The following is a 15,662-nucleotide window of genomic DNA, read 5'->3' on the forward strand; positions in this document are numbered from 1 at the left end:
GATTTCAGCTTAGGTCATGATCTCAGGGTTGTGAGATCAAGTCCTGCATCAGGCTCAGTGCTGGTAGTGGAGACTGCTTCAGATTCTCTTTCTCTGCCCCTCCCCTGCTCTCTTTTTCTCAAAAAGAACAATCTAAGGAAAAAATAAATAAAAAAATTCTGAGAGTCTAACAAAACATGAAAAAATGAAAAACAAAAGAAATGAAGTATAGAACAGAAGTGTGAATTGGAATGGGCTGAAAGAACCTGATAGTTTTGTGTACTATGGCCTCAGAGGGACAGATCGGTTGAGACTTCTAGTTGCCTGGAGATTCCATGGGGCTTTACTAGCTCTAAAAAAAGTTCCCTCTTTTCACCAGGAAAAACATCTTCTAGAATGATTCCACCTGAAACTTAGACCTAGTCCAGACACCTGTTTTTTCCTCCCTACACTCAACACAAAAAGTACCTGAAAACAAGGAAATGGCTATTATTAAGCTTCTACAGAATTATCAAAATAACAAACCACTAGGACATGTGTAAGGTACATCTGCAAATTTTGTTCAGTAGCTGACTAAAAACCAGGTATTATTTAGTGTATTTTAAATTATAATCCTACCACAAATGGAGTTTATCCTTGCTGTAGGCCTGAAGGTATCCACAAAGTCTGATACCAAGTTTCCAAGTAACTAAAAACAAAACAAAAACAAGTACAAAAATAAAATCAAGACTGCTCTGAATATAACCATCGTTTATATAAAATGAGACAATATGTTAAGATTTAATACAATACCTAGCATATAAAAATGACTCAAAAGTTAGTCCTCTTATACTTCCTTACAAAGAATTACTTCCCAGTTCGTCTGTCCCTGAATTAAGCCAAATCATACCACCATGTCCTTAGCTATTTGATGAAGCTGGTATATTTTAACACATGATATAGAAACTGTCTCAAGAAGATAGCAGAAAAATAAAACAAATACATTATAATGATAAAAAAAAAAAAAAGCACATTTTATCTCGGGATAAAAGTGACCATTTTGAAAATAAGCACACAAAAATTAGATTAATATAACGGGAGGGGTTGTGGGAGGGGGGATGGGCTAAATGGGTAAGGGCACTAAGGAATCTACTCTTGAAATCATTGTTGCACTATATGCTAACTAATTTGGATGTAAATTTAAAAAAAAATAAGTTAAAAAACCCACAAAAATTAGATTAATATAACTATTTTTGATTAAAATTTCTATTTAAAAATATAGAAAATATCAGATTTACCCAGTGTGGAAGTTTTCCCTCAGGATATAGTTTCCTGATCTCTGTGACTGCAAAATAGGCTGGTAATAGACAGGCATTTCTTTCCAAGATATATGCTATAACCTAAGAAAAATAAAAGAGCAATGTTATTGTTCTTGATTAGTTCCACAGATAAGCCCTTTAAATGCAACAGTGGCAACAAGAACAAAGATATTAAAAGCAAAGATATGATATTATGGGTTTAATGGGCTTACACTATAGCATAAAAGAATTCATTTATATGTGCAAGAATCTCTAAAAATGAAGATTCATGGACAATGAAATGGATGTTAGTAAATAACCTTGCTTTAAATATTGGTAGCCTCTAAGAGGAAAGCAACAGATCAAAGTAACAACTCTTGCAACATTAGTTACTAAGCACAAAGATCTTTCAGTGGTCCACAGGCTATGGTCTTGTAACAGCTGAAAATACTTTAAGTCTATATTGTTTTCATAATAAAAAGCTATGACTTAATTAAAATTTTCATTAGAAATACAATAAAAGTAAAATACATTTTAATCATATCATAAAAATATAATAAACAGTAAAACTAGAAGTGATTTTTGTAGAAGTACCCAAATGGAACAGTTCACAAACTACCATATATTTTAAAGGCACAGATCTATATAAACATAGACTTTTTTGAGATTATGATCAATGAATTGCAAACATGTCCTAAATTACCTCTCTTGCTGCTAGAAGCTGCTGTACAACAGCTGAGCTCACTGTATTGGGAATTGTCAAGATTTTCTCCAAAATCACTTTTAAGAGATCTCGAACACCCTGATATAAGAAAAAACACATAGGTTAAAACTAAGTAGTGCCCCCTGTGCTAGTTAAAACACCTAAAAATTTCAACATCACATAATCAGAAAAAAAAATGTTACCTTCAATGTCACATTTTCAATTTTTCTGAATCAGAGCTAACATTTAAGTCCCTAAGATTAACCCAAGAGAAGAGTCATGTTGCAAAACAGAATTCTAAAGAATGTCCTACAATATGAATGAACAAAGAAAGTTACTTACAAATAAAAATCAGTCCACACTCTGCTAAGTTTTTCGGACCCTCACAACATTACTACACTTTCTATTGTTATGAGAGTCCAAAAAGTTTAATTTGAGCTTACAAAAATATATTTAAATAGAACTCGAAAACACTCTGAGACATGAGCCATAATATTAAATTTTCTGGCAGGTGATCCCTTCTGCTTACTCGCTTTGTCGTATTCTAACTTTACTCCCCCTTCTCATCCATCACATACCTAATCACTCAAACTTATCCAATAAGGCTATTCTGTTAATTGGTCATCTCCTATCTATTACTAGTTGCCTTATTTCAGAGCAGAATCAGATATATAGAGAAAAAATTTCATTTAACATGCATTTATTGAGTATGAACTGTGTGATCAGTCTTGCAAAAAAGAGACAAAACATACACATGAAAGAAATTAGAAAAAAAATTATAAGGCATCCTACAAATTAGAAAGCAAAAACTCCATCGCTTCTCGGCTTTTTGGCTAAGATCAAGTGAAGAAAGCAAAAACTCCAAGTAAACCTGCTAAGGAAAGTGAAGTGTAAGTAAAGAGAAAATTAAAAAAAGATAGAAAGAAAAAAGTTTCTTAGAATTAATTCTAATTCTAATTAATTTCTTAGAATTAATTCTAATGGGGCGCCTGGGTGGCGCAGTCGGTTAAGCGTCCAACTTCAGCCAGGTCACGATCTCGCGGTCCGGGAGTTCGAGCCCCGCGTCAGCCTCTGGGCTGATGGCTCAGAGCCTGGAGCCTGTTTCCGATTCTGTGTCTCCCTCTCTCTCTGCCCCTCCCCCGTTCATGCTCTGTCTCTCTCTGTCCCAAAAATAAATAAACGTTGAAAAAGAAAAATTAAAAAAAAAAAAAAAGGACAATAACAAAGGTAGTCTGAATGAAGGAGAATGGTGTTTGCAGCAAGGGAGACCCTGAGTTGTATTACGAGACACAGTGAGAGTGTGTGCTGTTATTCTGGGTCAAGAGAAGAGCGCTGAAGCATATGTGGTCAAAGGAGGTCAAAGCAGAGGTGAAACAGGGCTTGCTCCCTTTAGCAGCTGATGACTACATCCCTTCATGGTTTCACATGCCCCTGCTCTGTGTTCTTTCATTTGAAAGGGGCGCAACATTGTAAGATCTGTGACATGAAAAGGCAACAGAGTCTGCTGGTGACTTCCCTACTCATCATATATATTAGGACTGGAATTTTTAAGAATGCTGGGAGGAGAGGGGTGCCCGGGTGGCTCAGTCGGTTGAGAGTCCGACTTCGGCTCAGGTCATGATCTCATGGTCTGTGAGTTCGAGCCCCACATCGAGCTCTGTGCTGACAGCTCAGAGCCTGGAGCCTGCTTCAGATTCTGTGTCTCCCCCTCTCTCTCTCTGGCCCTCCCCTGCTCATGCTCTGTCTCTCTCTCTGTCAAAAATAAATAACATTAAAAAAAATTTTTTTTAATTTAAAAATAAAAAGAATGTTGGGAGGAGAGCAGAGAAGCTATGGGAAACACTGAGCAATTTTAAGTTCCTTTAGGAAATACAACAAAAAATAAATGCTTCCAGGGGCGCCTGGGTGGCGCAGTCGGTTAAGCGTCAGACTTCAGCCAGGTCACGATCTCGCGGTCCGTGAGTTCGAGCCCCGCATCAGGCTCTGGGCTGATGGCTCAGAGCCTGGAGCCTGTTTCTGATTCTGTGTCTCCCTCTCTCTCTGCCCCTCCCCCCCGTTCATGCTCTGTCTCTCTCTGTCCCAAAAATAAATAAACGTTGAAAAAAAAATTTAAAAAATAAATAAATAAATAAATGCTTCCATTTCATTTATTCCATCTGAAATTAAGATCTACACACTAAAAATCAATTATGTCTGAAAGTGATTACTTTTTATAATTAGGAAAAAATACCTTGTAATCCACTCCCCCAATTATTTTCCGAACTAGTTTAAATGTTAAGGCCCAAAGCTGCGTTCTTTCCCATTCCAGTGTGTCAGAGTTTATCAGGGATTCACAAACCATCCTAGAAAATAAGAATACCCATTCCAGTTACACAACAGAATTTTTCAAATTCTCTAACAGCCAAGGTCTGTGTATTCTTTGTATTTATCATAGCATTTCTGAGAAAGGAACATTACTTTTCATATGTACTTTAAAAAATTATGTACATTTTTTTCACTTAAGTGAAAGAACACAAAACAGAACACGATAATATTGTGTATATTCTTACTAGACAGAAATCTACCAGAAACTATAGATGAAATGCTTACCATCTATCAGTTTGCGGTAGATTGTATTTTTCCAAGATGGCTGAAACAAGATTTTCAATCCCACACGCTCTTTTAAAGTGTGACACTGACACTACTCCCATGAAGAGGTGGGAGAAGGGTCTACACTCTCTTCCCTAAAATCTGGGCAGGCCTAAGATTATGGCAAAACGGGTGCTTATGACATCCAGGGCAAGGTAATGTAGCTTCTCTCTAGCCTTCTTTTGAATGCTTGTGTTGGGTGCCATCATGCTGTGAGAAAGTCCAGATCACGAGGAGAGGGCATGTATAGATTCCAGATGATAGTCCCAGCTAAAGTCTCAGATGACAGCCAGGCATCAACCACCAGACATGAATGGGGAAACCTTTGTGATAACTATAGCCATAGCTACCATCTGACTGCAATCTCAAGATCCTGAGAAAAACTGCCTACTGAACTCAGTCAATCATTGCAACCATGAGTGTTAATAAGAGGATTATTATTGTTTTAAGTCACAATGTGTTCACGTAGTTCACTGTGCAGGAAAAGTTAAGTGATCCTAGCTCCTGAGTTGAAAGGCAAAGCCTGCCTGGTTTTGAGCTTTTATGTACACAATTCTAAGAATACTATATCCTAGAAACTAAAACCTGACGTTTTATGAAGGATTACTTGTTGAGCCTAACCTCCTTTTTCATTCTTTTACTCTAACAACCTGGATCAATTTCCAAATATTAATAAAAAAAATTCTTTGGATTGCTCTATCAGTAAACATACCTGGGTGGAAGGAGACCAGTCTCCACTGCCATCGCTAAGCAGTCATAAAGAAAAGAAATTCTTTTAGGACTATGCTGGCCATGAATAAATTTAACAATCCACTGGATGCACTGTTCATGAGATTCCTGGAAAATTAAAAAATGATTATATTTTAGGCCCAAAGTGATATTTTATATATAGCCATATACATAGCTAACAAATGGCTAATATACCTGGGAGTATATCAAGACTATGAATGAAATACTCCACTATAAACATTCATGAATGAAAACAATTAAAAAAAAAAAAGACAAAATGAAAAAATTCAGATTTAGTATTTCAGTCATATTAAGCTTAAAATCAATACAATTCTATAGATTAAATTCCCACTATTTTTATTACATGAGACTGCCAGAAGGAGTAAGATTTTCTTAGTATTTTCATGGTCAGTAGAAAGCACTAACAAAGACTGTGTACTGTGTAAGAAATCGTAAGCAATGCCCTTAATGGCAGATATAAACATTCCTGTCATTGGGCCGGGGGGGGGGGGATCCACTGTGAGTCAGTATATCAGCCTCATGAGAATTGTGTGAAATCTAATCCCTAAGAGCCTAATTATGAATCCAATGACATATCAAATTTCTAGACTTGTATAACCTGATACCAAAATGTAGTACCCATATCAGTTTGTCTTCTAGGATACCCTCAAGAGGGACCTACATGTCCTCCTCTTCCGCACTACTACTGTCCCTCAAACACACTTCTATTGTTGAAAATATAATGCTGATTTAGAAATATCTATTTTCTGGGGCACCTGGGTGGCTCAGTCGGTTAAGCGGCCGACTTCGACTCAGGTCATGATCTCGCAGTCCGTGAGTTCGAGCCCCGCGTCGGGCTCTGTGCTGACAGCTCAGAGCCTGGAGCCTGTTTCAGATTCTGTGTCTCCCTCTCTCTGACCCTCCCCCGTTCATGCTCTGTCTCTGTCTCAGTCTCAAAAATAAATTAAAAAAAAAAAAAATTAAAAAAAATTTAAAAAAAAAAAAAAAGAAATATCTATTTTCTTCCTGGCTCCCCCATTAGAATATAAACTTCTTGAACACACAGGCCATCCTTAATCCATAAAATGTTTAATAAATTATTTAAAAATTAAAATATGTTGAAAAGATGTTCGATATTAGAGAAATGCAAAATAAACCATGATGAGATATAATTTCTCCTGTTTTAGATTGGTAAACATCAAGAAACATTCATTAACACCCTACTGTGAGGCTGGGAACAGGTACGCTTATTCTCCCCTTGCCTGGTATGACCCTTAGGAAAAGCTGTTAGGCAATCTGTATAAAAATTATAAATAGACATACCCTCTAACCTACCAATACTACTTTCAGGAATTTATTCTGCACAGTGTCCTATGCAGAATATTATTCATTTTAGTACTGTTTAAAGTATTGTTATTCATTTAGTATTGTTTAAATAACCTAACAAATAACCTAAATGTCACTCAGTAGGAGACTGGTTAAATAAAGGAAGGTACAGTCATATGATGGATTATGCTACTGTATGAAAGGCAGAAGTAACTTGGATTAGTAGAATTAATGGATTAATGGAGAATTTCAATGGATTAATGTAGAATTACTTTCAGAATTTAATAGTAAGAGGAAAAAAGGTGCTAATGAACAGTGTACACATTATATGAATGTTTTATAAAATTGATTCTACATGTGTAAAATACTTCCAGAAGGCAACAAACTGGGGATACTGGCTGCTGACATGAAAAAGTAGGTGATTAAGTTAAGAAAGATAGAAGGCAGGCTATTCGTAGGGTCCCCCTTTTTGGTACCTTTTGCATTTGGAGTCATATGAATATATTACCTATTAGAAAGTAATTAAAACATTTTTTTTTTTTAATGAATATATGCCGGGGCGCCTGGGTGGCTCAGTCAGTTGAGCATCCGACTCTTGATTTTGGCTCAGGTCATGATCTCAGGGTCAAGTAATCAAGTTTAGCATCGGGCTGTGTGCTGAGCATGGAGCCTGCTTAAGACACTCTCTCTCTGTCTCTTTCTCCCCCTCTGTCCCTCTGCCCCTCTCCTCCTCTCAGGGTCTCTAATAAAAAATAAATAAATAAATAAATAAATAAATAAATAAATAAATAAATAAAAGAGAATATATGCCATTATGTAACCCATGTTTGAGCAGCAAGTCTTATCACCAGTGGCTTAAATGGGAACGGTTCTCATTTTCCTACAAATAATGCACCATGAGAAGATAATACACTACAGGAACAGCAGCTCTTTAAGGATCACACATTTTGTCTTTTTCATGAACATATTTTCTGGTGACTGTTCTTTGTTACTAAGTTTTGCTGCTCCTTTCCTTGTTTTTATTGTAATATCTTAGTATCTTTATTATAGTATCCTTATTGTGGCATTTTTTTGTACCTTTACTATAGTATCTTTGATCATAGTATCTTTGTATCAATGCTTTGTAGCTCCTTTGTTGAGAAAATGAATGAAATTTGTATCTTTTACACTTCTACCACAGCTCTTTTCCCTTGCACCAAATAAATCAAAATAGGATGAAAATGGTTTTATATAATCTAACATGGGGGAGATTTTTAAAGACATCTCACACTGTGCTGTTATCAACTTGACTTCTCAGTACTGGTTCTCCACTAGAAGAATACAAATGGAAACAAATGGAAGCCCGAATATACAAATAAAAAATATTGACAAACTTATTTCTCCCTTTCCAGAAATACCTTAACAGCAACAACAAAATAATGTAAAAAAGAAGGCATCAAAAATCATCAGCTGAATGTCGTAAAAATGCAGTGCTCACCTGAGAAAGACCACCCCAAAACTGTCTGAAGGCCCCCAAACAGCTAATTAGTTTTGTTTTTTCATCTTCAGGGGTGTCCATAAACATTCTAAAACACAAAAGTCAGATTATTGGCTACTAGTTCTAAAACGGTAATTCAACATAACCAGAATCTTATGGATCTTATATATCTCCAAGACAAACCAAAGTAAAATCTTACAAAAATACACTCATGTAAAAACACAAAAATCTGCCATGCATATATACTCACCCAGGAAAAGCCTCTTCTATAATTTCCGTTTTCTGTAAAAAACGAAAAGTAAACGATGTAAAACAAACAAAAGAAGAAGAAAAAAGGAGGGACCTCCTCGAGAAAAACACTACAATGTAACATAGGACAAATCAACTCAATCAGAGACACACACAAAATAACAACCCCGGCCTGGTCTGTCACGAAGGGTATTGTGGATTTCAAAGGCGACTTTGAAGTTGACAGCTGTTGGAGATTCTTAAACCCTTGCGGACATGCACGGTGTCACAACAAAGGAGAGGAAGGGGACAGGTTGCCTGGACCGGGTTCCTTGAGTCAGCCACCGAGTGTCCCCCTCGCCCGGCCACTGCCCTTTATCCCTGGTGGCTCCACTCACCACCACGTCCTCAAAAATGCTCTGCAGTTGCGTCTCCATTTGGACCATCGCCCCTGCCTTCCTAGGACGCCCAGCGAGCGGCCCGGGTTAGACCCGAGCTCCGGGAATTGAGGGGCAGAGGGGCGGAGACGCCCGCCGGAAACCTGGACTCTCAGGAGTCGCTTTCTCTAGCGCTCAGCGGAAAGGCTCCCCTTTCGAGGCCCAGCAAACCGCAGGAGTCTGCCCGGAAGCCCGGAAGTGCCGGGTGCGTGCGGATTATGAAACCTGCAGAAACCAGAGACCCAGCCAAATGTTCCGCCCGTGGAGAAGGGCGGCCTGCGAGCCAGACGAGAGCGCCCCCAAGTGGAGCTTTGAACCTAAGTACCCCGAGGCGTCGTCGGCTGCAGGTCGCCACCTCCCGGCTGGAGCGGGAGATGCTTCCGGCTCAGATGCTTTTGCCTCCTGGGAAGGAAAAAAGCTTGGAGCCCAGGGAATGGCAGCCAGGGAGAAATGCTCCTCCTGCAACCTAGGTGAACATGACGTCTGTCACCTGCTGACTTTCTGGAGGCTGGATTTGAAACCACACCTTTCTTGACGACAGGGACCATACCTTCTCAAGTACGGTAATTTCAGTGCCTTGCACAGTGCGTGACACATAGCAGGCTTTCAAAAAAGGTTGAAAAAATAAATGAACGCATTATTACTGATTTTTAATTAGAATAATCAAATAATAATATCTACCATTTTTAGTTATAATCATATAAAATAATAAATGTTATTTATTACCTATTACTGAATACCTAGCCTCTTTGGTGAGGGTAGCGGTGGAGAAGGGTTGGCAAATAGGAAGGCTGATCTACTGGCATGGTCAAATCAGTGGCTAAGTGCACTGTGGAGTGTACCCCTCACTCACCACTTTATTTTTTCAAGCATCAGTTTGACATATTCCTGGAAGCCTGCCCTCCTCAGTTAAGCTGATTTAGGGTCTCTTCTTTATCTTCATTTAACACCTTGGTGCATAAGTAGTGGAGTACTTCATTTATGAAATATTTGTTCACCCTTTGCTCAGAGCTAGACACAATGTTAGGTACTTAATGAACCATAATGCAGTAATCAATTTTGTAAAATATCCAAGCTAGAAGAATGGCAGACCAGATTTTTTGTGTGTGCTAAACAGACTATCTTATTTTGGACTATCTTTGATCAGATGTACCTTTTCTTAAGTTTGTTTGGGGTGAGGAGGGGCAGAGACAAGGAGAAGGGTGGAGAGAGAGAATCCCAAGCAGGTTCCCGCTGTCAGCCTGTCAGCACAGCCAATGCAGGACTTGATGTCAAGAACCTTGAGATCATGACCTGACCCGAAATCAAGAGTCGGACCCTTAACCGACTGAGCCACCCAGATGGCCCCAGATACACTTTTAAGACAGTTTTCAGTTACTGTCTAGCAGACTTCCAGGCTTTCACTCTGTTTCCAAATGAGTGTGTTCTTAGCAAATGCTTGAAATCTCAATATTGGTCAGGGCTTGTATAGTTAAAAAGGAAGAATGGTCAAGAAAGAATTATATTTTTTTTGTAACCAAATACAAATTAATTTTTATAACATGCTTGCTGATGTTCCATCCATTGAATAAAAATTGACCATCTATTCCTATACCTTCATGTGTTTCCCCTGATATTAATCTCTTCATTTGATGTGTAATCTATAAACAATGAAATACATACATTTTGCATGTACAGATCCATGAATCTTGACAAATGTTTACACTGGTCTAACTGCCAATTCAGTGAAGAGATGGAGTATATTTATCACACCAGGAAGTTCCTGGTGTTCCTTTGCAGCCAAACCCCCAAACACTGTTTTAACTTATGTAACCATGAATTAATTTGCATGTTCTTGAAGTTTATATAACTGGAATCACACAGTATGTATTCTTTTGTGCCTAGCTTCTTTCACATAACTGTATATTTGGAGAACCATCCATGTATGTCAATCTGTAGTATACTACAGATTATTTATCAATTCACCTGTTAGGAGGCATTTAGATTATTCTCAGTTTTTGAATAATTTGATTAAAGTTGCTATAAACATTCTTGAGCAAGTCTTCAAGCAGACATATGTTATCTTTTCTCTTAGGTAAATGCCTAGGAACACAATTTTGGGGTCATATGGGAAGTATATGTTTAATTTTATAATAAATTGCCAAACAGTTCCCCAAAATGGTTTTTACCATTTTTATATTCTAATACTACAAATGTGTGAGGGTTCCAACTGTTATGCCAGTATCATATTGTCTCAATTGCTGTAGCTTATTAGCAAGTCTCAAAATAGGGTAGCCTAAGTTCTCCAGTTTTATTATTTTTTCAAGCTTATTTTGGTTATTCTAGGTCCTTTGCTCATTTCTTTTTTAATTTTTTTGTTGAGAGACAGAGGGGGGAAGAGAAAGAGGGGCGGGAGAGAGAGAGAGAGAGAGAGAGAGTATCTTAAGCAGGCATCATGCTCAGCGAGGAGCCAGAGGAGGGCCTGGAACCCAGGATCCTTGGATCATGACCTGAACCTAAATCAAGAGTTGGATGCTCAATGGACTGAGCCACCCAGGAACCCGAAATATATTATTCATTTCTCATTCTGAATTTTAAAAAAATTTAATTATTTATTTTTGAGAGAGAGAGAGTACGTGCATGTGAGTGGGGGAAAGGCAGAAGGAGGGAGAGAGAAAATCTCAATATAGGCTCTGTGCCCAGCACTCCCAAAGCGGGGCTCTATCTCTGGACCCTGGGATCATGGTCTGAGCGGAAACCAAGAGTTGGTTGCTTTACCAACTGAGCCACTCAGGCGCCCCTATGTCTTTGCATTTCCATATAAATTTTAGAATCAGCTTCTCAATTTGACCAAAAAAAAAAAAACCTAGAATTTTTATTGGGATTAAATTGAATCTATAGAATAATTTTGGGATAATTGATACCTAAATAATATTGAGTCTTTTAGTCCACAAACACAGTGGATCTCTCCATTTATTTAGGTCTTTTACTTTTTCAGCAGTATTTAATGATACCAGTCCTCAGTGACAGAGTGGTTTTGTTAATTCTGTATGCCATAACCAAGAGTCAGTCCCTTCAATTAAAATATTCCTCTAAATCCTTAGCTTGAAATTTCTATAAAATGGCATATAATTTCCTTAGCAGAAAATGTCAAATCACTAAACGTTCACTAGAAGGGGGGAAAAAAAGCATACAAGGAAAGGACTGGCTGGAGGTATGCTTGAATGAGTAATGTACCAACTGTCTTAGTTTTCCTCAAAGATGACCAAGCCTTCAGCAGGAAGGAAATTACTGGGAGCAGGTCAAAGCAGACTGAGTGAAAGTGCAAATGTAAAACTGCACCTAGGGAAATGTGCTAATGGTCAAACCAGTGCAACTAGATTGGTTCAAGGTGGAGGCTTGGTGCTGGGAACAGTCACTAAGTCAGGAAACAAATAAAGGCAGAAATGAAAATAGAGGTGACCAGCAAGACTGGAACGAACTGAGAACAGCCAGGACATCTCTGAAAAAAAGCTGGTACATTCAGATCATTGTTCGTGCTGGACTCAAGATAAACAGTTTGATCAGCCCGGAGAGTGAGGCCAGGGTAGACACCTTTCAGAATTGGAGGGCCCTGAAAGCCACAGTGTGGAGTCTGAGTCAGCAGCTGATGAGATGACTGCTTTGGGTTTATAAATTATAAGAAAGACACAAAAAATAATAATAAGCATATGGTTTAGAAGAAATACTGGGCTAGATTTAAGGGTCTGGGGGTACACCTACCTCCCTAAGGAATGGAGATAGCAAATGTAATGGGGAGTGGGAAACCCTACATGTTGAGGGTAGAGATGAAGTCGTTTAGGACCTTGGGAGGAAGGAATTAGAGAGGAGGAATACTCCATAAGTCTGTGAGCAACATAAAGGCATCATCTGTATAGTCATGTTTTCTATTCCAAATTGTAGTAAATGTCATAAAATGAATGAATGAATAAATGATGAATGAAAGACTATTGATATTGTAAAGGAAGGTGTGGAGAGTAGGCTGGGTTCCAGGTTCCAATCAGATAAATGATCTCACGGAGTCATCAATGAAATGAAAATCCCATTAGCTTACCCATAAAAATCCCATTGGTGAGGAATCAGCATTTGGTGGTTTTTGAGGCGGGCAACTTTGACCTACTTCTGGGGAATGAACCATTGCACATGGATGACAGGAGCAGGGTAGAGGATGCTAGACCAGGAATGCTGGAAGCCTGTTCTTTCTAGATTCTGGAGCGAGAAGTAAAGTTAATTAACCTGAGAACAGTCTCCCCAATGCAAAGGCTAGAGATGGGGTTTTCACATGGAATGGAGATGACACGAAGACTGGAAGAGTCTGTTAAGCTCCCATGTCAATCTTTCTGAGTGACCTGAGTCTACATATATAGTTGTAGTTACACACACACTCACTCAAGACAAATGGACTCTGGCATTAGATAGCCTAGGTTCACATCCTGACACATCCCACTTAACTAAACAAGTAGCAAACCCCTTAATTTCTTGAAGCTTCAATTTTACTATCTGCAAAACACCTAAGTCCTGTGGGTAAGAAAAGTGAATGTGTTCAAAGGATTCAGTCTAGCATCAGGCATACGGTAAGCTATCAAGCCTCAATAGCTCTTGGGAATTTATGCACTTTTTAGAACTCCTTCACTCCAAGATGGCTGGGACCATTAGCAGCGTTCAAGTTGTGTAGGAAAACTATAATATAAATTTAAAAGATGGGAGAGGTGCTTGGGTAACTCAGTCGGTTAAGTGTCCGGCTCTTGGTTTTCGATCGGGTCACGATCTCACAGTTTTGTGGGTTGGAGCCTGTATCTGGCTCTGCACTGTCAGTGCAGAATCCCTGCTAGGGATTCTCTGTCTCCCTCTCTCTGTGACCCTCCACCATTCATACTGTCTCTGTCTCTCTCAAAATAAATAAATAAGCTTAAAAAAGAAAGGTGGGAGCAAATCCTTATCTCATGGATAAGACCTTTGGTGGAGACATTGAATCTTTGCTTAATGCGTGGATAGTTAAAGAGGAAATTATCCTGTTGTTATAAGACTGGAAGGATATCACTGGAGAGCTGTTCTGGGAAATCTTACAAAGGAACCTCATCTAACCATCTCAGTGTAGGTTTTTGTGATGTAATGCAGGAGTGGGGACAGAAGACATTGTGCAGTAATGAGGATTATATGATCCTCAATAGGAAAAGAATTTAACTTTGACCAAAAAGAGATCTGGCCTTTGCCCTTGAATTCTGAAGGATAATGTTTAATCCCTTTGAATGTCATGCCTGATAGAAGTGTTTTGGTTTTCCTGGGGCCCTTGGGTTACCCCAAACAGTCTGACAGTGTGATTTGGAGTGAGGAAGGTTGGCTCATGAGGTCAACCTCTGGAGGCACTGGAGGTTGAGTTTGGCTACATGGGTGTCAGCCATACCTGCATGATGGATCCCCAATAATCTCTGGACACTGGGCTCAAGCAAACTTCACTGGTCAGTAATGTTTCATGTATGTTGTCATGTATTGATGCCAGGAAAGTAATGCTGTCCACAACTTCATGGGAGGAGAACAACTGGAACTTCCCTGGACCCTGTGCTATGTGCCTTTTTCCCTTGGCTGATCTCCATCTGTATCTTTTAGTTATAATAAACCATACCCATGGGTATAACATGAGTCTTTCTAGAAAATTATCAAACCTAAGTGCTGTCTTAGGGACTCCCAAACTTGGAATGGGTGTCAAAAGTGAGGATAATCTTGATGACTGCTCTTTTTAACTACACACACCACAATTCCACTTCTCTTGGGAAGGAAAGAAGGGAGGAGAGAAGGGAGAAAGCCTGGGAGGGGAGGAAGGAAGAAGGGAAGGAGGGAGGAAGAGAAGAAGGGAGGAAGGGAAGAAAGAAAACGTCAACCACTATCTATCTGTATAGACATGTGTTCGCATGTATCAGGAGAAAGTATGGAAGTATTTTTGCCTCTGATGGGCAAAATAATTGCCCCCCCAAGGATTTCCATGTCCCAATCCCCAGAGCCTGAAAAGATGTTAGATTTCATGGCACAGGGGAATTAAAGTTGCATATGGAATTAAGATTGCTAATCACCTGACCATAAACAAGGGGGATTACCCTGGATTATCTGAATAGATCCAATGTAATCAAAAGGATCCTTAAAAGTAGAAGAGGGAGTTGGAGAATCAGAAGATGTGACTAAGAAAGAATAGTCAAAGCGATGTGAGATTTCTGGCTTAGAATATGCAGAAAGGGAACCATTAGCCAAGGCCTGTGAGTGGCTTCCAGAAGCTAGAAAAGTTAATGAACCCGATTCTCCCCTGAGAGCCTCCAGAAGGGAACCCAGCTCTGTTGACACTTTGGTTTTAGCCCAGTGAGACCTGTATCACACTTGTAACAAACAGAACTTTAAAATAAATTTGTGTTGTACTAAGCCACTAAGTTTGTGGCAATTTGCTACAGCAGCCACAGAAAACTAATCTAAATGCCTAACTGTCAATATTGGCTACCTAAAGAGATAGAAGAGATTGACTATTTATTTTAAAGTGATACTTATAAAAATAGAGTAGAGACTTCTTTCCTAGAAGGTAGTCTCTTCATTTTCAATGCTGAAGATTTCAACATGTATTTCCCCTAAAGAATTCAACCTTATTAGGTCCAAAACCTAATCTTTCTAGAACACTAGACATTTCTGGTGCCCCTCTCTGCCAAGGGCATCCCTCTTCTACTAGTTTGGAATTGGTCTCTAAGTTCAGAGGTGCTGCTGTCATATTTCTCAAACCCAACACCTCCCTGTTTCCATTGGTTTCATTGAGCTTGTCACTTCACTCTAGGAATGCGACAGCCATACCTACGAGGTGCCTCTATTTTCATCTCTCCTCATTC

At 38.9% G+C, this 15,662-nt stretch overlaps 1 protein-coding gene across 3 annotated transcripts in view; it reads right to left on the reverse strand.

Annotated features, from left to right (window-relative positions):
• The window catches only part of MED23 (mediator complex subunit 23), a 45,667-nt gene extending 36,705 nt beyond the window's left edge, over positions 1-8,962 (reverse strand). For all 3 annotated transcript variants that reach the window (XR_007152234.1, XM_047859228.1, XM_047859227.1), the window contains exons 1-8: positions 8,746-8,962; positions 8,370-8,401; positions 8,120-8,207; positions 5,300-5,424; positions 4,190-4,301; positions 1,960-2,058; positions 1,257-1,358; positions 598-667 (exon numbers count right to left, since the gene is read on the reverse strand). Coding sequence is in view for 2 of the 3 variants with exons in the window: in XM_047859228.1 (XP_047715184.1) it covers positions 598-667; positions 1,257-1,358; positions 1,960-2,058; positions 4,190-4,301; positions 5,300-5,424; positions 8,120-8,207; positions 8,370-8,401; positions 8,746-8,793 (676 nt within the window). In the remaining variant the exon portion in view is untranslated. The remainder of the gene's footprint in view (positions 1-597; positions 668-1,256; positions 1,359-1,959; positions 2,059-4,189; positions 4,302-5,299; positions 5,425-8,119; positions 8,208-8,369; positions 8,402-8,745) is intronic.
• Positions 8,963-15,662: the final 6,700 nt, after the last annotated feature.

Source organism: Prionailurus viverrinus, chromosome B2, assembly GCF_022837055.1.
Source record: "Prionailurus viverrinus isolate Anna chromosome B2, UM_Priviv_1.0, whole genome shotgun sequence".
NCBI lineage: Eukaryota > Metazoa > Chordata > Mammalia > Carnivora > Felidae > Prionailurus > Prionailurus viverrinus.